The 25,562-nt window shown below is 38.6% G+C and overlaps 4 protein-coding genes and 1 long non-coding RNA gene across 6 annotated transcripts in view; 3 read left to right on the top strand and 2 right to left on the bottom strand.

Moving 5' to 3' along the window:
- Positions 1-10,063, top strand: CUNH2orf15 (chromosome unknown C2orf15 homolog). The gene is made up of 3 exons (XM_045826973.1): positions 1-33; positions 534-636; positions 9,584-10,063. The coding sequence occupies exon 3, from the start codon at positions 9,634-9,636 to the stop codon at positions 9,907-9,909; it is 276 nt and encodes a 91-aa protein (XP_045682929.1). The 5' UTR covers positions 1-33; positions 534-636; positions 9,584-9,633; the 3' UTR covers positions 9,910-10,063.
- LIPT1 (lipoyltransferase 1) lies at positions 559-24,228 on the top strand. Of its 2 annotated transcripts, XM_045826967.1 has the most exons (3): positions 559-636; positions 12,874-12,961; positions 23,006-24,228. In XM_045826967.1, exon 3 carries the CDS (start codon positions 23,007-23,009, stop codon positions 24,126-24,128), a length of 1,122 nt encoding a protein of 373 aa, XP_045682923.1. In that variant the 5' UTR covers positions 559-636; positions 12,874-12,961; position 23,006; the 3' UTR covers positions 24,129-24,228. The 2 variants fall into 2 exon arrangements, with proteins under 2 accessions (XP_045682923.1, XP_045682924.1); XM_045826968.1 differs by lacking the exons at positions 559-636; positions 12,874-12,961 and adding an exon at positions 17,448-17,536.
- LOC123811056 lies at positions 10,201-17,407 on the bottom strand. Its single transcript, XR_006784341.1, has 3 exons — positions 17,271-17,407; positions 14,496-14,577; positions 10,201-10,389 (listed from the first exon to the last, which is right to left on the bottom strand). It is a non-coding gene; the product is annotated as an uncharacterized LOC123811056 (long non-coding RNA).
- Positions 17,474-25,562, top strand: part of MRPL30 (mitochondrial ribosomal protein L30) — a 33,979-nt gene continuing 25,890 nt past the window's right edge. Inside the window, exon 1 of the mRNA XM_045826969.1 lies at positions 17,474-17,536. The gene's annotated coding sequence lies outside the window, so the exon portion shown is untranslated. The remainder of the gene's footprint in view (positions 17,537-25,562) is intronic.
- Positions 23,148-25,562, bottom strand: part of MITD1 (microtubule interacting and trafficking domain containing 1) — an 18,299-nt gene continuing 15,884 nt past the window's right edge. The window contains exon 6 of the mRNA XM_045826972.1: positions 23,148-23,267. Coding sequence (XP_045682928.1) covers positions 23,237-23,267 — 31 coding nt within the window. The 3' untranslated portion in view covers positions 23,148-23,236. The remainder of the gene's footprint in view (positions 23,268-25,562) is intronic.

Raw genomic sequence — 25,562 nt, forward strand, 5'->3', positions numbered from 1 at the left:
CCGCAGCACCCAGGGAGCGAGCCAGCATGTTCGGTGAGCGCCGGCGGTTTCAGTCAGCCCTGAGTTACCCAGTCAGAGTTGAATTGGGAAGTGGCAGAACTAACAATGAAAGCGCAGATTCCTGATTGGTATTCCTTCTCCACATGCCATCCCCTTTCAAGAAAAACTGGTGATGGTTAACAAAAAATGAAAGGGTATATAATACGTCAGTGATAGTAGTATATCGATTGTTTCCCTGGTCAATACCATTTAAACTTATATCCTGTTAATTAGGGAACACTTTTAAATTAACCAGCTATCATGTTTTGGGCCATCCAACTATGTTAAAATTAATCACATTACCTAAAAGTTCAAAAGTGAGCTTTTTAGTAAAAAAGAATGAACTACATTTTACTCTGCTAAAATTTTGGAGCCCAGCTTGAAAAGAAATGTCTTTAATTAATTTCTTAATGTTTAACATGTCTCACCTTTCTTAAATAACCCAGGGGCTTCTAAACTTTAGTGGTGACTTTGTCCCCCTGTCTTTTCCACAGATGAAAATAGATTACAAGGTTTTTAAAGCTGTTCTCTGAGGATCTTGATTTAGTATTCGCCTGTACATTTCCAAAGTAATCTCACAATTCCTGGGTTTGACAGGTACGTACTCATTTTTTCCCACAGTATATTATTGGCAGGCATAAACATTTTATATTAGAACAAATTTCTTCATAAAAAGTACATTTAAATATAAATGCCATATGTTTTTATTCTCTGCTCAGAGTTTTCATCATGTATACCATTACATTTTCTCATATTTTGTAGCATTTATTTTCAGGTATCATACTTTGTAAATATAACTAGATACTAAAAAAATTAGTGTTGCTGCTATTTTAGATAAAGTCAGAGGCCCAAGAGGTGCATTTTCTCTGAAATACAATTATACCTAATTGACAGAATAAGTTACAAAAAAGCATGAGCTCTCAAAGACCAACCTGAAAAACTATTTTAGGGAGAACAATGTATAACCTCATTTTCTCTTCAGATACTAAGATTATTTGGAATAAAATGTTCTCATTATCTAGCATTATTTAAAAGAAAGAGGAAAAAATGTAGGAACCTCAAAACTCTCAGAGTTGAAACCTTGGGGGATGAGAGGATTATTAATAGGAGGCAGGAAAGTACTTCGCTTGGAGGCTGGGGGTGGGCAGATGGGAATTAAGCATTTTTGTACGCCACTTAGATGTTACTGAAGATTCTTTGGAAGTGTAAAGATCATTTTACAGCCAAACCAGAGCATGAAGACTTTTTTTTTTCACATCATAACTGTTGATTTCCTCCACCAGCCCAAGACAGTAAAAATCTTCTTCCCTCAATGAAAACCTAGTGGTCAGTGCTCCTCTTGCCCCAGCTAATGCTCTCATAGTATCTCTTCACTCTCCCTTGTGACACACTCCTGTGCAATTCTGAGGTCTTGGTTTTCTATTCCCTTCATTTTCTCATCATTATTTCATAAGCTTCAGTATAAAAAACCTCTATTTTGTCTTTTTTTTTTCCGAGTACCTCCCTGTTTGTCTCAAAGAAACCGGCAGCTCCAATTGTACATATATGAAGCTGCTTGATGTTCTTGTTTATTTTTTAATTGGATGGTTTCTATGATGTATCTTCAAGTTCACTATTTTTCCCTTTAACTGTGTTAATCTCATCCACAATGGGATTTTTTTTCTTATCAGAACTGTATTTTCATTTCTGGAAGTTTAATTTTTTTAATATCTTCCATTTCTTACCTCATCATATTCATGCTTTGCTCCACTTCTTGAAAATACAGAATACATATTAAAATACCTGTTAAGGTGCTTGTGTATTCATTCTATAATTTGTGTCATTTCTAGGTATGTTTCTATTAAATGATTTTTTCCTCCTATTTATGGGTCGGTCATATTTTTATGCTTGTTTCTATAGCTCATAAGTTTTTATCGGCTACCAGACATTGCAGACTTTACATTGTTGGATGCTGGAAGTTGTTTTTCTTTAAAATATATTTAGGCTTTGTTCTGAGATACCATAAGGTTACCTGGAAACAGTTTGGTCTTTTAGAACTACCCTATCAAAAATAGTAACCACTAGCTACATATGTCTAATAAGTTAATAAAATTAAAATTTAAATTTTAGTTCCTCACTCATATGATGTACATTTCAAGTATACATACTCAGCTACTGGTTACTATATTGGACAATCATTGCAGAAAGTTCTGTTGGACTATGCTACTTTAGAAGCTTGCTTTTGAGTTTTAGGTCTACAGTAATCTTTATCTAGGTCTAACTTGGCCCTTTTACCAAGCCAGTGTCTTTGTGAGGACTCTATTCATTGTTCCATGTAGTAGGAATTTTTTCCACTCAGGCTGGTGGGAACTCTATATCCTTGCCAGTGTCTACCTTCTTCTTTTTGCTGGTTCTTTCCCAGTCCTCAATATGTGCCTTACACATGTGCACTGTAAGTACTCAGCTAAAGGATGGTGGGGAATCTTCTGCAAATCACTGGGGCTTTCTCTCACTGCCCATCTCTGCTCTCCAAATTCTAGTTACCTTGGCCTCCACAAACTCTGAACTCTCTTCTCAACTCCTTGACATAACTCACTCAATTTGGGTTCCCCCTCCCTGTGCTGAAGATTGAAATTTCCAGGCAGGGAGCATTTCCAGGGCTCACCTTGTTTATTTCATTTCTGTTAGGGATTACTCGCCTGCACTGCCTATTGTCCAATAATATTTTAAAACCATGGTTTCATGTGTTTTGTCTATTTTTTTAGCATGTTTAGAGCATGAGGATAAATCTGGTCCTTGTTTCTGTATTATGGCCAAAAGCAGAAGTCAGCTCGCTCTTCCTCTTCTCAGGCCCTCTGTCACCAATCATCTCCAACAGAATTGTTTTGCAATTCAAAAATTGCTTCAGGCTGAGGGCATTGGAAGTGCACAGGCCCTGAGGTGGAAGAGGGTTTGGTATAACCTGCTTGAGGAACAGCAGTGAGATCATGGGACTGATACAGAGTGAGTGAGACAGGAGAGGAGTCTGAAAAGACAGATTTTTATTTTGTATGTCTGCTTCCTACTGCCACTGTAACAATTTACTACAAATTTGGTGACTTTAAACAACACACATTTATTATCTTATAGTTATGGAGGTTAAAAGTCCAAAATGCATCTTACTGGGCTTAAATCAAGATGTCAGCAGGGCTGCATTCCTTATGGAGGTTTTTGGGGAGAATCCGTTTTCTCACCTTTCCAGCTTCTACAGGCTTACCACTTTGTTTGGCTTGTGGTCTCCTATCTTCAAAGCCAGCAGTAGCCTGTCAAATCCTTCTGACATCGCATCAGTGACTTCCCTGCCTCTTTCATTTATGAAGACCCTTGCTGTTACATTGGTAACCACCAATTAGTCCAGGATAATTTCCCTACCTCAGGGTTAGTTGGTTAAGCAACTTTTAATTCCATCTACAACCTTAGACATCTTTGGAGGCCATTATTCTGCCTATGCTGGAGATCTGATATGTAGAGAAAATTGAGCACATGGAGCAGAGAATTAATGTGATCTGGCCTATGTTTTAAAAGGCTCATTCCAGTTATAGATTAAAGAACATACAGTGGGGAAGAAGGGGCAAGGGTGGAAATGGAAACAGGGTTCATTGAAGGTTTGGATATAGAATATAAAATAGGAGTTAAAAATTACCCCACCAGCCCTTGCTGGTGTGGCTCAATGGATTGAGTGATGGCCTGCAAACTGAGAGATTGCCAGTTCAATTCCTGGTCAGAGTACTTGCCTGGGTTCCAGACCAGGTCCCCACTTAGGGTGTGCCAGAAATACCCGATAGATATTTCTCTGTCACACAACAATGTTTCTCTCCCTCTCTTTCTCCTTCCCTTCCCCTCTAAAAATAAATATTTTTTAAAAATCACTCCACCAGAAAAAATGAACAAGTTTTCCTGTCACCCTATATTCTCCTTATACTCAGTGTCTCCTTAATATTCAGAGTCATCCATGTTTCTAATGCCTTCCATTCTAATGGTAGTAAAAATGGCAAGACCCTTGCATTTGTTTGATTCTTATTAAATTTAAACATGTCTTTATGTACTCATTGTCAATTTGGTAACCCCTAATCTGTGTGTGAATTATGTGTTTCTATCTTTTGCCCATTTTTCTATTGGGTTTCCTCTTTCCTTGTTGATTTTTAAATTCTAGCTAAACCTTTTGTCAGCTTTGGACAGCACATCTTCCAATCTCTTCTGCATTGTTTTTAATTCTATAGTTTCTTTATTGAAATTTTTAATTGTGCATAGTCAGATCCATCTGTTGTTTCGTTATTGTTTAATTCTCCACCCCAAGGTCACAAATATATTATCCTATATTTTAAAATTGTGTTTATAGTTGCACCATTCACATTTATGTCTTTACTGCCTCCAGAGTTCCCTTTTGCATGGAACATATAGGATCCTGCTTTATTTTCCGCCACAGGTGCTATCATACTAAGCTTAGTTTATTATATTCCCTTTGCCATATGGTACCGCCTTTATCATATGTGAAGTTCCTACACATGCCTAGGTGCAAGTTGGAGTTGTCATGTCTTATTGGTCATTTATTTGTTCCTGTACCCATACTAGACAGTTTTTGTTATTTTGATTTTGTAACATATCTTAACATCTGGTAAGACAAGTCTCTGTGTGTGTGTGTGTGTGTGTGTGTGTGTGTGTGTCTCTGTATGTATCCATCTCCAAATTTATTTAGCTCTGATTGAAACTTTATTCTTCCTTATGCATTCATGATTTTTTCTTGAATGGCAATCAGTGTCAGGCCTAAGAGGCCCCGAATATACTCATTCTCCCTCTCCCTTCGTGTACTCAAAATCTCAGACAAGTCAAGGTGAGACTCCTAAGGCCAAATCTACCCTGTTGTATTTGGTTCTTTCCCTACCTCTCTATTAGACTGAATTTCTCATGTGCTTGTTGATAATTATATGCATTACCATTATTTTACCTTTGTTGATTTCAAATGCAGTGTATTGTTTTATATAGTTATCAGCTATTTTCTTTTCCACTTTGTATTTTGAAAGTTTTAACCATCCAGAAATTGAACAAGAACACAGTATTTTTTATCCTTACCCACAGATTCAACAACTGTTAACATGTTACATATTTTACTTTCTCTGTTAGTTATTGCTAGATAATTTGAAAATAAATTGTAAAAATGACCCTTTACCCCTAGTCCAGCATATCTTCTAAGACCAAGCATATTCATTTATATAACCTATAGGGAACCTATCTGCGTGGAATGGCAAATGTAGCTCAGCCTTATGGGAAGGCCCATAGGCACATGGTGGCACACAGGATGCCAAACCCATGGATCGGTTTTCCTGTGGGAAATCAGGCCTGCCTGCATTATACCTAGGCTGCTTTGTGACTTGCTCCTGCTAAAACTCCCTCACCCTGAGTTGAGGCAGCAGATGCTTACTGCGTATCTTTAAAGTAACTTCCCAAAGTCTGTGCTAATTCTCCCAAGGACTGAAGTGTAACCAGACCAATTACTCTTATGTTCCCTTGCATTTGCAACATTTTTCCCCGTTAATCTGTAAGAAGTAATCAGTAACATCCTTTCCATTTCTGTCTGTAAAAAGTAATTACCTAAAGCAAACCTAAGTATAATGAATGAAGACCTTCTTTGATGTATGCTATTAGAAAGCCAATAAAAGTCAATAAAAGTCAAGGCAAGGGTTTAATTGTTACATAAACAACATTTGGGTAACTGCTGTGTTTGAGATACTACAGAAAGCCCAGGACTCTGTTCTGTTGTAGATTAAACACTGACATTCAATCACAAATATTGATAAACAAGTTTTTAAGATGATATCTTTAGAACTTAGTCAATAAATAATTAGGGTTTGATGGGGATAGAACTGTGAACTCATAAAAAATTGTGTGGTACATAAATATTAAAGAAATAATACATTTTTAAAAATGTTTTAAGTAGTTTTAATTCATAGCTGCTGGAGTATCTTCAGTAGATGAGTGTTCTCTAAAAATCACTGGGCTTTCGTGTCTTCACTGTCTTCCTTGTGACAGAAAGCTGTTCCCTTCCGTCATCTTGGTCAGCTCTGCTTTCCAAATTCCTTCCCTTCATTCAAAGCCCAAACCTGACCTAGAACCCCTCCCTTCAGACCCTTTCCATGCCCTCCCATCAATTTGCATGCTCATCTTTCTTAACAGATTGGGCATCTGTAATAAAAAGTACTGAATCTTAATTGGACATCTTTTAAAAAATTTTTTGTATTGTGGTAAAATACAATAACATAAAATTTACCAAAATAACCATTACTAAGTATATACTTCAATGCATTAAATATATTCATAATGTTGTGCTATCACCACCATCCATCTGATCCAGAACCCTTTTCATCTTTAAAAATGAAACTCTTACCCATTAAACAATAATGGCCACCCTGGCTGGTGAGGCTCAGTGGATTGAGCACCAGCCTGCAAACCCGATTGGTGTGTCTCTCGCATATCAGTGTTTCTCTCCCTCCCAGCCCCCCTCTAAAAATTAATAAATAAAATGTTTTAAAAAATAATAACTCCCCATGGCAACCACCATTCTACTTTCTGTCTCTAGGATTTTGACTAGTCTTAAGTGCTTCATATAGGTAGAATCATAGAATACTTGTTTGTGACTGACTCATTTCATTTAGTGTAATGTCATCCAAGTTCAGCAGATTGCAGCATTTCCTCCTTTTAAATGCTGAATATTCCAGTATATGAATATACCACATTTTGCCTATCCATTGATGGACACTTGAGTTGTTTCCATTTTTTAACTATTGTGAATAATGCTACTATGAACATGGTACAAAGAGATATTTGTACAAATGTCAGGGTATTTTTGATACCCTGCTTTCAGTTATTTTGGATCTATACCCAGAAGTTTGTTTCCTGGATTATATGGTAATTTTATTTTTAATTTTTTGAGGAACTGCCAAGTTGCTTTCCACAAGTTATATCATTATACATTCCTACCAATAGTGCATAAGAATTCCAGTTTCTCCACATCCTTACCAACACTTGTTATTTTCTGGGGGAGGTTGAAACTAACCATCCTATTGGGTATGAGGCAGTATCTCATAGTTGTGATTTGCATTTCCCCATTAGTGATGGTAAGCATCTTTTCATGTTCTTATTGGCCATTCATATTCTTTAGATTAATTTACTTGGTTAATTTCTAGGTATTTTATTATTACATTTATGTTATTATAAATGATTTCCTTAATTTCCTTTTAAGGTTGTTCATTGTTAGCATACAGAAATGTGACTGATTTTTGCATGTTGACTTTTTATCCCACTACTTTGCTGAATTCATTTATTCTAACAATTTTTTTGGAATCTTTAGTTTATATATAAGATCATATTCATTTGTGAAGTGATAATTTTATTTCTTCTTTTCCAATTTGTATGCCCTTTATTTCTTTTTGCTAGAATAGAAGTGCCAAAACTGGGCATCCTTGCCTTATTTTTGATTATAAAGGAAATGTTTTCCCTATTGAATATGATCTTCAATATGGATTTTTCATATATGGCTTCTATTGTTTCCTTCTTTTCCCAGTTTCTGAGTTTTTTTCAATCATGAAAGGCTGTTGAATTTTATCAAATGCTTTTTCTGCATCAAATGAGACTATCATGGTTCTTTTCCTGCATTCTGTAATACAGTGTGTTACATGAATCAATTTTCATGTCAAAGTATCCTTTCATTCTAGGAATAATTTCTACCTGGTTATGTTGTGTATTTTTAATTTACTGCTGAATTTTGTTATCTAGTATTTTGTTAAGGATATTACATCAGTGTCCATATAGAGTATTCATCTGTAGTTTTTTTGTGATGTGTTTGCCTGGCTTTGGTATCAGGGTAATGCTGACCTCCTAGAATGAATTAGGGAGTGTTCCATCCTCTTCAATTTTTTGGAAACAGTTTGAGAAATATTGGTGAGTTCTTCTTTACAATAGTGTAAATGGAATTTTCACGTGAAGCCAGTGAGTCCAGGGCTCTTTTTTGTTGAGATTTTTTTACTACTAATTCAATCTCTTTGGTAGTCATAGGCCTATTTAGATTTTCTTCATTTAGATTTTCTTTTTCTTCATAACTTGATCTTGGCAAGTTTTGTGTTTCTAGGAATTTGTCCATTTCAGCTAGGATATACAACTTGTTGACATTGTTATTAATAGCATTCTCTATAATGCTATTAATGTCACCCACTTGCATTTCTGATTTTAATAATTTGAAAACTTTTTATTTCACTTTTTTCTCTAGTTTTTCTGGGGTCTATTTTCATTGATCTCTGCTCTAATCTTTATTATTTCCTTCCTTCTGTTACTTACAGATTTAGTTTGTTCTTTTTCTTCCCTCCTCAAGTGGCCAAGCTGTTGATTTGAGGTCTTTTTTTTTTAATGGGTTTATAGCTATAAATTTCCCCATTAGCACTGATTTTTCAGCATCCCATAAATTGATGTATTGTTGTTTACATTCATCTCTAAGTATTTTCTGATTTCCCTTGTGGTTTATTTGATCCATTGGTTAAGAGTGTATTGTTTAATTTCCACAGATTTTGGAATTTTCCTGTTTTTTCTACTGGTATTGATTTTTTTAAATAAATTTTTATTTATTGGCTTTGGATAGCAGAAGGGAGAGAAACATCATCTTGTTGTTCCACATATTTATGCATTCATTAGTTGATTCTTGTATGTGCCCTGACCAGAGGTCAAACCTGCAACCTTGGTGTATCAGGACAATGTTCTACCCAGCTGAGCTACCTGACCAGGGCCTGTTACTAATTTGTAACTGCATCCCATTGTGATCAGAGAAGATACAATACTTTGTATGACATCTATCTTTTAAAATTTATTGAGAATCCATTTGTAGCCTAGGACATGGTTCATCCTAGAAAATGTCCCATGTGTACTTGAGAAGAATGTGTATGCTGTTGTTGGGTGGAATGTTCTATATATTTTGGTAAATCTAGTTGTTTTAATTGGTTGTTAAAGTCTTCTATTTCCTTATCTTCTATGCAGTAGTTCTGTCCATTACTGAGAGTTGAGTATTGAAGTTTCCAACTATTAGTGTAGAACTGTCTATTTCTCCCTTCAGCTCTGGCAGTTTTTGCCTCATGTATTTTGATGGTATGTTATTACTTGGTGTATGTTTACAAGTGTTTGGCCACCTCTATTTTTTGGAGGATACCTAGCACAGTGTATGGACTTCAGTAATTATTTCCTTAATCCATTAATAATTACTAAGTTTTTAGTAGCAATAATGATAGAAAAGGCCAAGTAGAGAAGTTCTATTTTCTTAAAGCTGATGATACATAAAACTTGGTAAATTTCTTTTTAAAACAACTTTCAAAGAATCTGCAGAACCTGCAACCTCTCCCACAGAAAAAAATGTAAACACTAAGAGGTAGAAGTGTTTTACTTTATATTCTTGGCATCATCACCATGACATTCCATTAAAATGAACATTGCCATGAAGTTGATTGAAATTCCTGCTGTATTCACTTGTTTCCATTTTTTTCCCCTCAAGCAATCAAGTTGAGGCCGTGTTTCCACCACTGTATTTATTCAGCTGTTCCAATGGGATTTTCTCTTAGTAAATCTGCTACTCAAGTATCTGCTATGTGTATGGATTCAAAAGTGAATGATCACTTAATGCAAGGGACTGAGAAAAGCAAGTTGGAACCAGTGACTCAGTTATTTCAAAACACCAAGAAAATAAAATTAGAAGACACAAACCAAGAAAACTTTACAAGACGTAAAGAGACTGGTACAGGATCTCTTTCAGAGAAAACTTTGGGTTCAGTGGTTTATGTTAAAGAAAGTGATGGAATAGAAGTGACAGATGTGGAATGAAGTTATTTGTACCTAAAACCAAAGAAACCTAAAACTGCTTTTGACTAAGAGGGCATGTTGAATAAGAAGTTGACCTTATTAGGAAAACCTAACAAAATCAAAGAAGATGATTGATTTTTTTCACTGTTTATGAATCACCTCATACTACATTTTTTGATGATGCACACTCAAACTAGTTACTTTAGGGAGAAAAGAACTTTCTAAAATTCAAAGCAAATGTCTCTGGTATTACATTCTATCCTTGTCATAACTGGAGTTTTTGAGTAACAGTATTTAAATGGCACCAAAACATATTAATTAAATATTTATTTAACAAGTGATCAGAAACATAAAACAGTGCCCAGTTTGACATCAGTATGTCACACCATTTCTTGGTATACCGATTTTGTATGTTGATTTCCAGTTTGGGGTTTTGTTTAGCAGACTTTTATCTTCCTGCATTTTGCATTTCTGTTCTGTAAACTTCACTGCAGGTAAAACCTGCAAAAGACCAGTAAATTGCATACTTTGAAAAGCATTTCACATTTTATCATCCTTTTAAAACTTAATTTTTCTTCCACATTGGATTCATTTCAGAGCTACAAAATAGTTAATCAATGTGTAATAGTTCATCTTACAGATGGTACCACTTTATACCACCAATATTTAATATAATAAAACAGCCTTAAAATTCTTATAATTTTGCCATCCCTACTGAAATATGTATTAGTTTGAAACAGTAGGAGTTCCAGCCAAGATGGAGGCATAGGTAGAAACCCTTCACTTCCTCGCACAACCAAAAGGAGGATAACAACCAATCTAAAATCAGTAAACAACCAAAATCGCCAAGAAATCAAACTGCATAGAACTCTGACATCCAAAGAATTAAAGAAAAATCAACCAGAACAACAGGTAAGGCAGCAGACTGAGTGGGCCAACTCAGAAAATCCATGGGAACGTGGCAGCCTTGGGGGCAGGGCTGGGTCCTGAGCTTAGCGGGCTGTGTAGGAGGGGCTGACTTAAGGGGACTCAGAGCTGACTGTGGGCTACCACTGGGATTGCCTAGTGGGAGATACTCCCACCCTCACGTGAGAGTTGAAAAGTGCGTTAGAGAGCAGGCAAGCTGCACTGTTCTCTCTCTGGCCCCTCCCCCACAGGCAGTGCTGGAGTGAGGCAAAGAGGGTTGCCCTACCCTGGTGAGTACCTAAGGCTCTGTCCCCTTACAACCTATCAGCTGGGCCAAGACAAAGAAATAAGGCCCAAATGAAAGAGCAGAGCATAACCTCAGAACTAAGCAATGAGGAGATTGCCAGCTTATCTGATGGATAATTTAACCCTAGTAATTAAAATGCTTACAGATCTGATTAAGCTGGGTCAAAAAATGAAAAAACAAATGAAGGATACCCAAAGCAAAATAAAGCAAAATATTCAGGGAGCCAACAGTGACAGGAAGGAAACCAGGACTCAAAGCAACGATTTGGAACAAAAGAAGGAAATAAAATCTATCCAGAAGAAAAGGAAGAAATAAGAATCCAAAAAAAATGAAGAGAGACTTAGGAACCTCTGGGACAACTTGAAACGTTCCAATATCTGAATTATAGAGGTGCCAGAAGGAGAACAACAGCAAGAAATTGAAAACTCACTTGAACAAGTAATAAAGGAAAACTTCCCCAATCTAGCAAAGGAAACAGACTTCCAGGAAGTCCAGGAAGCCCAGAGTCCCAAAGAAGTTGGACCCAGAGGAACACAGCAAAGCACATCATCATTCAGTTACCCAAGATTAATGACAAAGTGAGAATGCTAACAGAAGCAAGGGGAAAGGAGACAGTTACCTACAAAGTGATCATAAGACTATTAGCTGATTTCTCAAAAGAAACCTTACAGGCAAGGGGCTGGAAAGAAGTATTTGAAGTTATTAAATGAAAGCAAAGCTTTCATTTAAAATGGAAGGATAAATAAAGTGCTTCCCTGATAAGGTCAAGTTAAAGGAGTTCATCATCACCAAGCCATTATTATATGAAATGTTAAAGGGACTTATCTAAGAAAAAGAAGGTAAAAAATATGAACAGTAAAATGACAACAAACACAAAACTATCAACAAATGAACCTAAAAGGAAAAACAGCAAAAACAAAAGCTAAGCAAACAACCAGAACAGGTACAGAATCAGAGAAATGAACATCACATGGAGGGATTTCAGTGGGGAGGGGGAAGGGAGGAATGGGGGGGAAGGTACAGGGAAGAAGAAACATAATTAGTAGGCATAAAATAGATAGGGAGAGATAAAAATGGTATAGGAAACGGAGGACTCAAAGAACTTATATGTACAACCCATGGACATGAACTAAGGGGGGAAATGCTGGAGGGTTGGGGGGAAGGGTGGAGGGGGGATAAAGGGAAAAATTGGAAAAACTGTAATAGCACAATCAAAAAATACTTAAAAAAAACAGTATTGTCTCAAGTAATATTAGATATAATTAAAACCATTTCGTGTCTGGACATACAGTGAGTTCTAACTATATTTTGTATGTTTTGAGAATTTTCCTGTATTTTAATATTTAATCACTATTTCTAATGCCCAATTGAGTAAACTCCTTCATATTCATACAAAAGAAAGGAAAAGGCATCTTTTTTTTTAAAGATTTCCTTTCTTTAATTTTAGAGAAAGGGGGAGGGAGAAAGAGAGGGAGAGAAATATCATTGTGTGGTTGCCTCTCATGTAGCCCCCACTGGGGACCTGGCTTGCAGCCCAGGCATTGCCAGAATCGTGAATCGAACCAGTGACCCTTTGGTTCACAGCCTGTGCTCAATCCACCCACCTACACCAGCCGGGTCAAAAAGGCATCTTCTTTTAAGGGATGCAATATTTTATATATCAAATAGCACTAAACAAATGTAATGTATTTGTAGGGAATATTGAGCCAAAAGTTTGAAAAGTTGTTGAATGGGGACATAACCAGTAAGATGATGGTTTTTATGATTTACAGAACATCATTCTTTGGGAGAGAAAAAAATACACAAACCATTCATTTGTTCACCTAGCCTGGAACTGTGCTTGCTGCTGGGGATATAGTGGTAAGTAAAATAGCTGCTGCCTTTATAGTGCTTGCTGTCTGGTTTATCAGGGTAGAATATCAGATAGTAATTATATAAAATACAAATTGTTACGTGCCATGAAGAAAAAGTAAAATGTTCAGAGAGACAGAAGAGGAAACATAATACATATACTTGATTTTTAATGGGAACTAGAAACTTCTCTGAGAACATCACATTTATAGCCTTTGCTGTGATGTGCTTATCCAAGTAAGATGATGGTGAACACTTGAGGTGTGAAGAAGGGGACAGAGTCCAGGTGAGCTTTGGCCGGACACAGTGATGGTCTGAAAGTGGGAAGTGAGGCAAAAGAACAGGTTTCTAGCAAAAAAGGCTAAGTGCATGAAGGTTCATGGGGGAAAAGGGTGAGCTGTTGAGCCCAGTTTTGGGACATACCAGGTTTCCAAGGCAAGTAGACAGTTGTATGTATAGAACTAAAAATACACATTTTGAAGTCATGTACAGGAATGTTATTTAAAGCCATAGGAATGAATTGACATTGCTTAAGGTGAATGTATATTTTGAGATCAATCCCTGAGAAACCCCAACATTTAGGAGCTGGTCCGCACAGCAGGAGCTGGCAAAGGGGACTGAGAGTTGGCAGTGAGGTTGGTGGAAAACCAAGATGGGGTAATGTCAAGATTGCCCACAGGAGTCTTTATGGTAGAGGTAGGTGACTGAAAGGTGAGATGAGGATCTAACAACAGGAATGTCACCAGTGACTTTAGCTCACTTGGTGAGCTAAAAGGGACTTGGCTCAGATATTTAGACTGGTGTTTCATGTCCACATATGTCCAACAGGACATTTTATATTTGTGTTGGATGTTGAATTTGGGATGATCCTTTTCATTGTTGATTGGTTAATTTTATAAGATAAAAGTACATTTTAATTAAGAAAAAACAGTATTGAAGGCTTAGGCATTCTCAGGATACTGGGAAGAGGAATTCCTCACTTCTTCCCACTTCCCTGGCATAGTTGTGGAGGCAAGGTGACAAGCTTTCCTGAACTTGGAAGGTGTGGGGGTCAGGGACGCTTGCCTCTGCCTGAATGTCTCTCCTCTGGGGCTGCCTGTCTGCTAGTTGGTTTGTTTCTGTGTGCCTCTCACCTGCCTTCGGCATCCTTGCTGGAATCCCCTGTGGAATGCAGGGATGGTGCTGTGCAGGGGGCAACAGGGCACATCAACTAGCTAAGAGACAGGTGATAGTGGTAGTGACAATCATGAGAGGGGGCACAGGAGTGAGCAAGAGGGAAGTGGGGAGGAGGAAGAAGGCAAGAGGGAGAAAGCCAAAGAAGATGAAGTAGTAGGAGTGGGGGAACTGGGAGATGGTCTTCAGTCTTTGGGTCTCCATCAACTCTTGTCTGGGGGTGGATCTATGTGCATTTTGTTTTTTACATACTGTCTAGGTATTCTTGTTGGGACACTGCCAGCACTGATGCTAGGATTTCATTATCATCCCAGTCATTCAGACCAATGTCTCAGTCATTGAGACAATAAAAAACGCAATCATTAATTACCTTCATTGAGAACCACTACTGCTAAGACATCAGAAAATTGGGATCCCCAAATCCCATCCAAGGCATAGGTTAGGCAGCATACCTGGAAAGGAAAATTCACAAATATTTTCTGAAAGGGGTGGAATAGAATGAGTTTAAACAGAACAATAGCTTCACTTTGTTTCTTGGGAGAATTCTATAAGTGGAATCTTCAAGTGAGCACTTTCAGAGTTCTACTGTTGTTTCTGATAAGTCAATTTTCCACATAAAAATAATGGAGTACAGCAGAAATAAGGATGGTAGGAAACTTTAAATTCAACATATCCATAAAATAAGGATATCTAGACCTATGGTATACTGCATTGTTATTGTAACTAATGGTGGTATCATTGATGCTAATAATAATATATATAATTTATTGAGCTGGTATGTGACTGTCTTAGCTGAGATTGCCTAGAAGCTGCCAGAGACAGAGATTCAGGTGCACATGACTTTTGGGAAAAGCCTGTAAAGAGGTGAGGAAAGCAAGAAAGGGAAGCAGAAGTCAATGAAGGATGAGGACTCAGATAAATTCTTGCCCTGATCCACAGGGTGCTCTGGTTCACACTGCAGAGTTGTTCCACTGTCCCACTTTGAGGCAAGGGAACTATAGTACCCTCATACCAGTTGGGCATTGGTTGCCCACCACCACCTGAAAGTGGGGGGGGGGCGGGGGGAACAAAGGTATCATGAATCACTCAAGTGGACAGGACAGCTCCTACACTCACACTGCAGCTGGAAAATGAATGCATGGATTAAGGAGGGTAAATGGCGCCTGGGTAGGACTACTAACAGTCTTTATTAACATATATTATGTTCCTTGTATTTTTAAACAATCTCATTTACAGAAAAGTTGCAAGTATAGTACTAAGACCTTTTCGTCTCCCCATCCCCAACCATTTGAAAGGAAGCAGCTGACTTAATTCTCCATGAATGCTTTTTTAATAAATTAAGAAAATTATTTTTATTTTATTTTTAATTAAGATATAATTGATGTGACATTGTATTAGTTTTAGGTGTCAACATGATTTTATGTGTGTCTATATTGCTAAATGATTACAGTAAGTTTAGGTAACATCTCCACACATTGTTACCAATTTTTTCCTAATGATGAAAACTCTTAAGATCTACGCTTGTAGCAACTTTCAGATATACCGTACACAGTATTGTTAACTACCATGCTTTACATTACATCCCTGGGACAAAACTATCTTATAGCTGGAAATTTGTACCTTTTAATCACCTTTCCTCATTTCACCACCCCCTCCAAGGCACTTTTGATGGAATAATGATAGAAGCCATGTTGGAGTAGGTTGAAAAACTCAGGGGAAGTGAGGAAGTAGATGGAAGTGAGGAAGTGGATACAGGATGTGTATTGCAACACCATGAATAAGCTCAGCTCTGAACGGGAGTAGACAGGATAAAAGGTGGAAAGAAAGGTGAGGTCACTGGCGGATTGTGAGTATAAGATGGAATTCATGTTTAGTGCCAGTAAAAGAAGGTTCCAGCAGGAAAGAATAACCAAAGGAAAAAAGTTTCACAACAGGGAGGAGGGAATAAGTTTCTTGAAATCCACCTCAGTAGGAAATTAGATGGAAAAAACTACCATCTCAGATTTCAGAGAAATAAAATTTAGAAAGATGTAATATTAGCAGACTGCAATAAGTTCTGTGTAGCTATTTTTAATAACTAGGAAAACTCCCACTGGGACCAACTCCCCACAGAATCCATTCCCATCTGTATAATACCAGAAAGACTAACTCAGAGTGACTTCAGTCAAAAGGGTAATGAATAAATGAGGAGCCATTGTGTCTCTACTGCAGCTTTATATGGAGCCCTGATCATGAACAGTATCAGCATCACCAAAGTGTGAACACTGGATGCTTCTTTTTGCAAGGTGCAAGTCTTGGCGGTTTCTATTCTAACTGAAGGAGAAATTGATTTCAGTTGAAGATTGAAAAAGAGGATCACAAATACGGGGACTCCTTTCACCAAGGCTGGGGGGAGGGGGGGTCCATTACTCCATCCCTTAATTCTGTGCTTGCTTTGCAGTTGCTTTGGCCAATAAGATGTGGCCCAAGTGATACTTCCAAGACCAGGCCTGAACTGAGGTGCCCCAGCAGCAGGCCTGCACCAATTGTCAAGGGTATGAATAAGGCCATCCAGGACCTCCCCACCCAGCTCAGCCAACCCTTGCTGACTGAAACCACACGTATAAGCCCAGGTGGAACCAGCAGGGGAATCACCCAACTTGCCCATATAAGTGTTAGAAATAATAAATAGCTGTTTTATGCCACCAATGGTTGAGGCACTTCGTTATGCAGCAATAGTTAACTGAAACTTCGGCTTGCTAACCCTAGCAAGGGTAATTTCCCATCTGGATGAGCCACAAGGACTTTATTACCAACTGCAATAAGGGGCACTCCAAGAAGTAACGTTCATTTGCCTCCCTGTGTTTTCTGACCCACTCCTTTGTACCTATTACCATCTTTCTTTGAGCGAATACAATGTCCTCACCTTTCATATGAATTATCTGCTTTTGGGACTGCGAAGAGGAGATCCGCTGAGGACCCAGAGCAATGCCTGAACGTTCAGTAAAAGTACTTACTCCTTGGCACTCTGGCCTGGTGTGTGGCCAGGGTGCCCGGGATTTCTGGCGGACTCCCTAAGGCTTGCTCCCTTCCAGCCTGACGAGGCCGCCCCTCCTACCTTCGCCCCGGTAGCCTTAGCTCCCTCTGTCGCGGCGGAAGCGCCCACCTGAACTGGGGGAATCAATGGCTTTAAGTCGTGCACTCCGACCCTGCTTCGAATCTGCTTTGGCGCTGGATCCACCACTCCCATGGTCCCTCAAAAACCCCGCGGTGTGCCCAACCAGGCTCCATGCTGACTGCGCGGGCCAGAGCGAGGCCCCGCCCCCTTGCGCTACTTCCGGGGCGGTGCCGGGTCGTGGCCGCTGCGTGCAGTTCCTGCTGAGCGGCGAATGCTGGGAGCCGTGCTGCTGTGTGCGCCAGCGGAAGCAGCAGGTGGGTTATGCCAGCCGCGCTGCCGCGGGCTGGGGCGGGCGGGGAGCTGGGGCTCCCAGGCCGGGCTTTGCACGTTAGTGCTGGAGTTTCCTCAGTTTGCGCTCAGCCCTTGGGAGTAGTCAACTCCGATTGGAAAAGGTTTGTCGCCAATACCGGAGGTTAAAAAAAAAACGTGCGAGCCGCATTACTGTCCACAGAGAACCGAAAAGGCAAATTAAAATGTGCACACGACTGTCTCTGGGTAAATGACGCACCGTCAGGATGGCAGAATAACTCGGAAAGGTTTTTTGAAGGAGCTGGGCCTGTCTAGGTGGATAAGTGGGGCTGTAATTTTTTGCTTTCTGTTCGGTGATGAAGCATATTTGGCAATGCAGTGTCCCCTAGAGCGTAGAAATAAGATTGTCCTCTGAGAAAAAAAACTGTAAAATTCATAATTACAAGGTTAGAATAGAGATAAGCAGAGTTAGTTCAAAGGAACAAAATTTTACCAGGCCTTCAAGAGTTGACTATATATCACGAAAGAAAATCATTCTTTGGAGGACCTGTTAACTGAAGCATGGAATACAAGAGAGGTGCTCTTGTCGCAGATGAATCCAAGCCTCTTCTAGGAGAGAGAGGATGTCCTGGTGTTGACGGGAGAGACCTGGTTCTTCTTGCTGACGCATGTAAAGAATTACATATCAGCAAATCTAGTAGTATGTAATCAGTTTATTAGTGGTCTGCTTCCATGGAAGAGAACAGGACTGGGTAGAGTAGGGGGTGAAAGGCAAAGTTTCAGGTCAAAGCAGGGTGAGGAAAGCAAGAGAGGCTGGAGACCAGGGTGGCAAGCCCCTGGAGCCTGAGGCCGGGTAGCCACAGGCCTTGTGGCCCCAGAGCCAAGAGTCCCTGACAGAGCGAGAGCGTGTCCCCTGTGTTCTCGGAATAGTTGGTGGGGTAGGAAAGAAAAAAGTTACATATTGATTAACCGGTAAATGTGGCGCCAGCTTTTCTGGGGAAATGTGACTACCCGACTACCCAAATTTAGGGATGAATGGGGGTCTGTCCGCCAGAATTCTTATCTTGTTCCAGACACCATTTGGTCATCTTGTAAAACAAATACGTGACAGGAGGCAGTTAATTAAAATTGGGGCACTTTCCAAAGTTATTTATGGGCTCTTTCTCTAAGCATCAAGGGACTCCCCTTGTGGGACCCTCTCCCACATTCAGGCCTTGGGATGAAAGCACAGTTTCAAGGCTTTCTTTCCCAGATAGTGGAAATGTTACATAGAATTTCAAGGACTTTCTTTCTTGCTAATATAGTGTTTCTTGTGATGTTGAAACACCTGGCAATATTATCAGAACAGGCTTAGGACTGCTAAGTTAGCATGTGACACTTGTCTCCTTCCTCCTCCCTGCCTCGGTTTACTATTTATTCTACCTAATTGGTAAAGGGCGTTTCCTGGCAACCAGGGTGCTAAATGCTGGCCAGTGACAGTATTACAGTCTCAGAGTTCTTCTATGCTATCTCTTGCTTCACTGGTTTTAATAGCAGGATCTCTCCAGAGCCCAGGAGTTACAAAGGTGGTTTCCAAACAGGTCAAAAACTGAAATCATATAATTCAATTCTTTTGTTCAGATTCTGTGTGCACCAAGCAAAACTATAAGTTGAACAAGCTGATCTGAATATCTGGTTGACAAGATCCTTGACTGTCTTTCACCCTCATTCAACCAAGTATTATAGATTCTCCATGCTTACATCTCTAGGTGATGTCTCTAACGTACAAATCTGATCTTCGTAGTTGCTTAAAACTCTTCAGCACCTCCTCCATGGCCCTCTGGGTAAAATTAAGCATTTAACTTGATTTTTTAAGTCTCATTATCTGACCTCTACCACCTCATCTCTTGCAACTCCCCATTCTTGTACTCTTAAGTACCAGCGGTTTTGTGTATCTTAAGTGTCAGCCAATGGAATTAAATTCTTTGAACGGGTCTCTTTTTTCTGCCAAGCTGTTATACATTATTGTAATACTTTTCCATACACCTTTTATATCTCAGCTTCAATGTCAGTTCCACTAATTTGAGAAATACATGGTCCTCTAATGTACTTACCCTATTGCACTTGTGATACTATTTTTATTGCCTTAATTGCTTTTTAATATCTCCCCCTATATTGTGAGTTCCTAGAAGACAAGAAACAGTCTATAACTTTAACTGTCTCTCATATCCATCCCCTTCTTTATGTCTGCTACCCTAGCTCAGGGCCTCATTATCTCTAGCTTGGACAACTGGTCTCCATGCCCCTGCTCTAGCTTTTCTTTATCCCATGCTCAACACTGCTGGCAGTGGTAGCTCTATTTAATGCCTAGCTTAACACCTTCCTGCCTAAACCACTTCAATAGATCCCAGCTGCTTTTAGAAAAAGTCCAGATGTTTTAGAATTACATGAATTTATCTCCTCCCCTTCTCTATTCCCTTACTACCTCGTCCCTTGTAGGCACTCCATAAACATTAGTTTAGTGAATGAGGGACTATTTCAAACTCAAACAGAACCAAGAACAAAGGGTTTAACCAAGGCAGTGCAGCCTGGCCAGAGAGACTTCCTAGGGCAGCACAGCCATGAAAGACTGGTAGTGTAACTCTGTCCCTAAAGAGGGAGCCCCAAAATATACCTTATTATTAGATGACTCCTTGTCTTTGCATATGCCTGGAATATGCTGCTCCCTTCCACTTGATCAATCTCCATCAGATTTCAATACAGTTTAAGTATCCCTTCCTCTGTTAAACTCTCCTGACCCTTTTGGACAAAGAGTAAATTGGTTCAACTTTCCCATAGCATAATTTATCAAAATATATCAAGAATGATGAAAATGTAAAACTCTTTAACCTGGGAATTATACTTCTAGGACATTACTTAACTATAAAAAAATTTGGCCTCGTTATGGACCTTAATAATCCATTCTAACCCTGGATGGGTGGCTCATTTCATTGTAGTTTTGTCCCAAACACCAAAAGGTTTGCAAGTTTGATTCCTGGTTAGGGCACTTACCTAGGTTACAGGTTCCATCCTCAGTCAGGGAACTTAATAGGATGCAGCTGATTTCCCTCATTCTCACACAGATGTTTCTCTCCATCTCAGTCTCTGTCTCTCTTTCCCTTCTCTCTAAATCAATGAACATATCCTTGTGAGAGGATTTTTAAAAATTATAAAATAATCCATTCTATCCCAGTTCTTAAACCTAAGGGAAAATTGTGACCATCCTTAAAAAACAGAATTGGTACAGAATGGTTTCTGTATAACCATAACTACTCAAAATACTGCATTAGTGTAACTAGTATTTTCAGCATTTTGCCACTTAATAGTTCATCAGCACTGCTAAAAAAAAGTGTGTAAAGCATCCAAACACAATAAAATTGTTCATAGCCTTTCCATATAACCTGCTACTCAGATTGCCTCTCCCCTTGACATCAGGGTGTCCACTGTAATCTAATAGTGATCAAAATAAGTTATGTTGCCAGTAAATCATATATCTCAAAGTCAAATAGGCACTATTTTGAAAGTATTACAAGGGGATAATCAAAGCTTTCCACAGAGCCCTGGCTGGTGTGGGTCAGTGGAATGAGTGCCAGCAGCCTACAAACCAAAGGGTCGCCAGTTTAATTCCCACTCTAGGGCACATGCCTGGATTGCAGGACAGGTCCCCAGTGGGGGACATGTGAGAGGCAACCATACACTGATGGTTCTCTCCCTCTCTTCTCCCTCTCCTCTCTAAAAATAAATAAAAAAAATATATTTTAAAAAAATTTTACTTTAAAAAGAAAGCTTTCCACAGAGATGTTCATGAATACATTATTGATAACATGGCAAAACTAGAAACAACCTAAAATTATTGCATTGGCTAAAAAGTTCATTGTTGGTTTTTTTTTGATACAGTGGTTCTAGTAGAGCTTAGTTGTCTTTTAACTTTATTCAAAATAATTTTGATAGATTGTATTGTGACAGTTATGTCAGTGTGCATTTTTAAGAAAAAACTTACCAAATTGGTGAATTTTTGTGTAGCCATGTTAATATTGAAACATTTTCAGCATATTATGCTTTATTATTTCAAGAAAAGTAAAAATGCAGCTGAAACACACAAAAAAATATTTGTTCAGTGTATGGAAAAGATGCTATGACTAATCAAGTGAGTCAAAAGTGGTTTGTGAATTTTTGCACTGGAGACTTTCTTTTCTTGTTGTGCGATTACATTTGTCCCCACTTACCCCCATTACTCTCCCACCCTACCCACCCCCCACCTGCCACATTCAATCCTCCCTGCTGCCATCGGGGCCCTTCCCTTCACCGTTGTCTTTGTCCATGGGTCCTTTGTCCATGTTCCTTGATGACCCTTCCCCTGCCTTGCCCTGTTATCCCCTTCTCCCCTCCCCTGTGGTTACTGTCAGTTTGTCATTTCTATGTCTCTGGTTGTATTTTGCTTGCTTGTTTGTTGTTGCTTAGGTTCCACTTATAGGTGAGATCATATGGTATTTGTCTTTCACCACCTGGCTTATTTCACTCAGCATAATGCTCTCTAGTTCCATCCATACTGTCGTAAAGGGTAGGAGCTCCCTCTTCCTTTCTGCTGCATAGTATTCTATTGTGTACCACAGCTTTTTGATCCACTCATCTACTGATGGGCACTTAGGCTGTTTTGTGCTGGAGATTTCTCACTGGACAATGTTCTGTAGTCAGGTAGACAAGTTGAAGTTGATGGCTATCAAATCCAGATACTGAGAACAATCAACATTATACCGGGAGGGAAGATAGTAGACATACTCAAGATACCTAGATCAATAAAGTTATTGGTGAAAGTGAAAAATGTGTCTTTTATTTTATGGAAGAAAACCATATGGATTTCTGCACCAACCCAATACAAACTAAGAGATTGATTGAGTAAACCATGGTACATCCAATAATGGAATATTAACATTAAAGCTAACGTAAAAACAGATATAACAGTGAATGAAATAATAGTATGACTTCTATGGGGGAAAGTGTGTGTGTGTGTGTATGTGTGTGTGTGTGTTACACATGCTCAGAGAAAATTGGGTACATACCGATTCGTTCACTGTGATTGTTTCCTGGTGATGGTATGGAGCCTTTTAATTTGCTCTTTTTGCTTATCTGTATTCTCATTTTTCTCAATGAACATATGTATTACCTGGTTTGGTTTTGAGATATATTACATAATATATTTGCAGATTTATTGTTTGAAAAATCTGTTCCCTTATTCCATTTCAAGTGAAATTATTTGAGGTTTGTCTATATTTATTTCCTTTGAGTACTCTGTTGTAGAATTGCTCAAGACGAACAGTAAACCTAAAGGCAAGAATAACAGCTGTCCTGGATAGAGAATTAGATAAGTTTGGATTAAATAACCAAGAATTAATAACTAGAAAACAATTTAATTTTTCCTTTTCTCAATCAATTTGTTTGTCTTCCATTTTTAAAAGCATGGTGATCCCATTTTCAAAGAAGAATTGCTTCCAGTTACTTTGTTACCTCAAGGTCCCAGCAACTGGCCTTAAAAACACAGTAAAAAGGGGGCTTATTTTACAGTCAGTTTCCAATGATGTTTACCAAAATCTGGCTGTAGAAGACTGGATCCATGACCATATGAATCTAGAAGACAAGCCAGTCCTGTTCTTTTGGAGAAATTCTCCCTCTGTTGTAATTGGTAGGCATCAGAATCCTTGGCAGGAATGTAACCTGAATCTGATGAGAGAAAAAGGTATAAAACTGGCTCGGAGAAGAAGTGGAGGAGGAACAGTTTACCATGATATGGGTAATATCAATTTGACTTTTTTTACAACCAAAAAAAAGTATGACAGGATGGAAAATCTAAAATTAGTTGTGAGAGCCCTGAATGCCGTTCAACCCCAGCTGGATGTGCAGCCTACCAAAAGATTTGACCTTTTACTTGACGGACAATTTAAAATCTCAGGAACAGCCTCAAAGATTGGCCGGACTACTGCTTATCACCATTGCACTTTGTTATGTAGTACTGATGGGACCCTCTTGTCATCTCTGCTCAAGAGCCCTTTCCGAGGGATCAGGAGCAATGCAACTGCCAGCATACCTTCCTCAGTAAAAAATCTGTTGGAAAAAGACCCCACTCTGACCTGTGAAGTGCTGACAAATGCTATTGCTGCAGAATATGCTGCTTATCATCGGATTGATAATCACATCAACCTGATAAACCCAACAGATGAGACACTGTTTCCTGGAATAAATGGCAAAGCCGAAGAACTACAAACCTGGGAGTGGGTCTATGGCAAAACTCCAAAGTTCAGTGTAAAGACGTCCTTTAATGTGTTGCATGAACAGTCATACTTGGAAATTAAAGTATTCATAGATGTAAAGAATGGGAGAATTGAAATCTGTAACATTGAAGCACCAGATCATTGGTTGCCACTGGAAATATGTGACAAATTAAATTCAAGTTTTATTGGTAGTAAGTTTTGCCCAATTGAAACTACTATGCTAACAAATATATTACATAGAACATGTCCAGAAGACAATGAACTATACAATAAATGGAATATTCTCTGTGAAAAAATTAAGGGAATAATGTAAATGCAAGTAAATTTCTTAATATTGGCAGGTTAAGTAAGAGAATAAAAATTGCAATGTGCATTATATGTCTCTTAAAATTAAAAGGACCTAGCCTCTTTCAGTAACTTCTCCCCATTTGTGTCTGTCACCTTTGTGATTTCTACTGTGTTTTCTACTGGCCTCGAGGATGCTCTCTGTCTTTCCTCACTGATTTTAATGCCTAGCCTTCATTTATATTTTAGCTCCTGTTATCATCTTGAGAATGTTTACCATATGGGACACTCTGACTTTAGTTAGTTCTTTTTCTTACCTCTGGGGAACACAAGCCAGGCTTCTTGCCACCTCTGATACCTTAAACTCTGAAGTTCTCCCTTTTAGCTATAATCTTATCCTCCCACTAAATCAAGCCTGTTTTAACTTTTATAAGCCCTGAATTCTTCCCTAATCTCTAGCTTCATCTTCCTTCCTGTCCTAGCTTGAATTAGTTCAAATCGATTGCCTTTTCTTACCATCATTCTCATTTGCTCTCTTGACCTACCATAGCCACCTTTAAAAAAAAAAATTCCAACCATTGGTTTTTCACTCTTGTGCTCAGAGGGCAGGCAGTGTGGGAAGAAAATTCATATCATTCAGATTAAACCAATTCATATTTACAACTTCCAACTTAAATTTTCTTCTTTCTGTTGGTGTCAGATTCAACTCATCTGTTGACCCTTCACATTTTTTCAGAGGCATTATTCCTAAATATTTCCACTCTTCAACTCAGAATTCCACTACTCTTGTCACAAACATTGACTCATAATTTGAGAGCAGAGACCTTTAGAAATTAGCTCTTTTAGCCTCCCATGTTCTGTATTTCAACATACCTCATTTCATCCAATCTCAGAAAAAGAACTCCTTTTCCTTAAAGTTAATCCCCCTTAATTGTACCCTAGTTTTTTCTTTTGTTTTTTTCCCTTTCTAGTCTGAGTTTTATACTATCAAATATTCATCTTTTTTTTTTTTTTTGGTATTTTCTCTCTACTTAGACTGGATCCTTACCCACAGTAAATGAACATGCTTATGTCTCCTTTTCCCCAAACTCTCCTGCTTAAGGTTTTATTCTTTCTATCTCTTCATTGCCAAACTTCTTTAAAGAGTAACATCACTGCCAACCATTTCCTGTCTCTAAAGTTCATTCAGAGACTCCCCTTATTCCCAGAGTACTTACTATGCATTTATTGAGTGCCTGATAGGTGCCAGGTGCTTTGCTAGTTGGATATTCATGATTAGTGAAAAACACATGGTCACTGACCTCAGGAATTGACAGTTTAGTGTATTGGCTTTCAAACTTTTTAAAAATGAATAAAAATGTTTTATACTTAGCACCAGCACACACACATTATGTCTCTAACAAGTTCATAATACAATGTTTATCTTTTTATCTGATATTTTATATTCAACTTTATTTCATTT

This window comes from Phyllostomus hastatus, unplaced genomic scaffold (assembly GCF_019186645.2).
Source record: "Phyllostomus hastatus isolate PE091 unplaced genomic scaffold, TTU_PhHast_1.1 phas_scaffold_78, whole genome shotgun sequence".
NCBI lineage: Eukaryota > Metazoa > Chordata > Mammalia > Chiroptera > Phyllostomidae > Phyllostomus > Phyllostomus hastatus.

Excerpts from the sequence above, each read along its gene's own strand:
- LIPT1 (XM_045826967.1), top strand. The coding sequence starts at position 23,007 with ATGGTGATCCCATTTTCAAAGAAGAATTGCTTCCAGTTACTTTGTTAC.
- CUNH2orf15 (XM_045826973.1), top strand. The coding sequence starts at position 9,634 with ATGGGATTTTCTCTTAGTAAATCTGCTACTCAAGTATCTGCTATGTGT.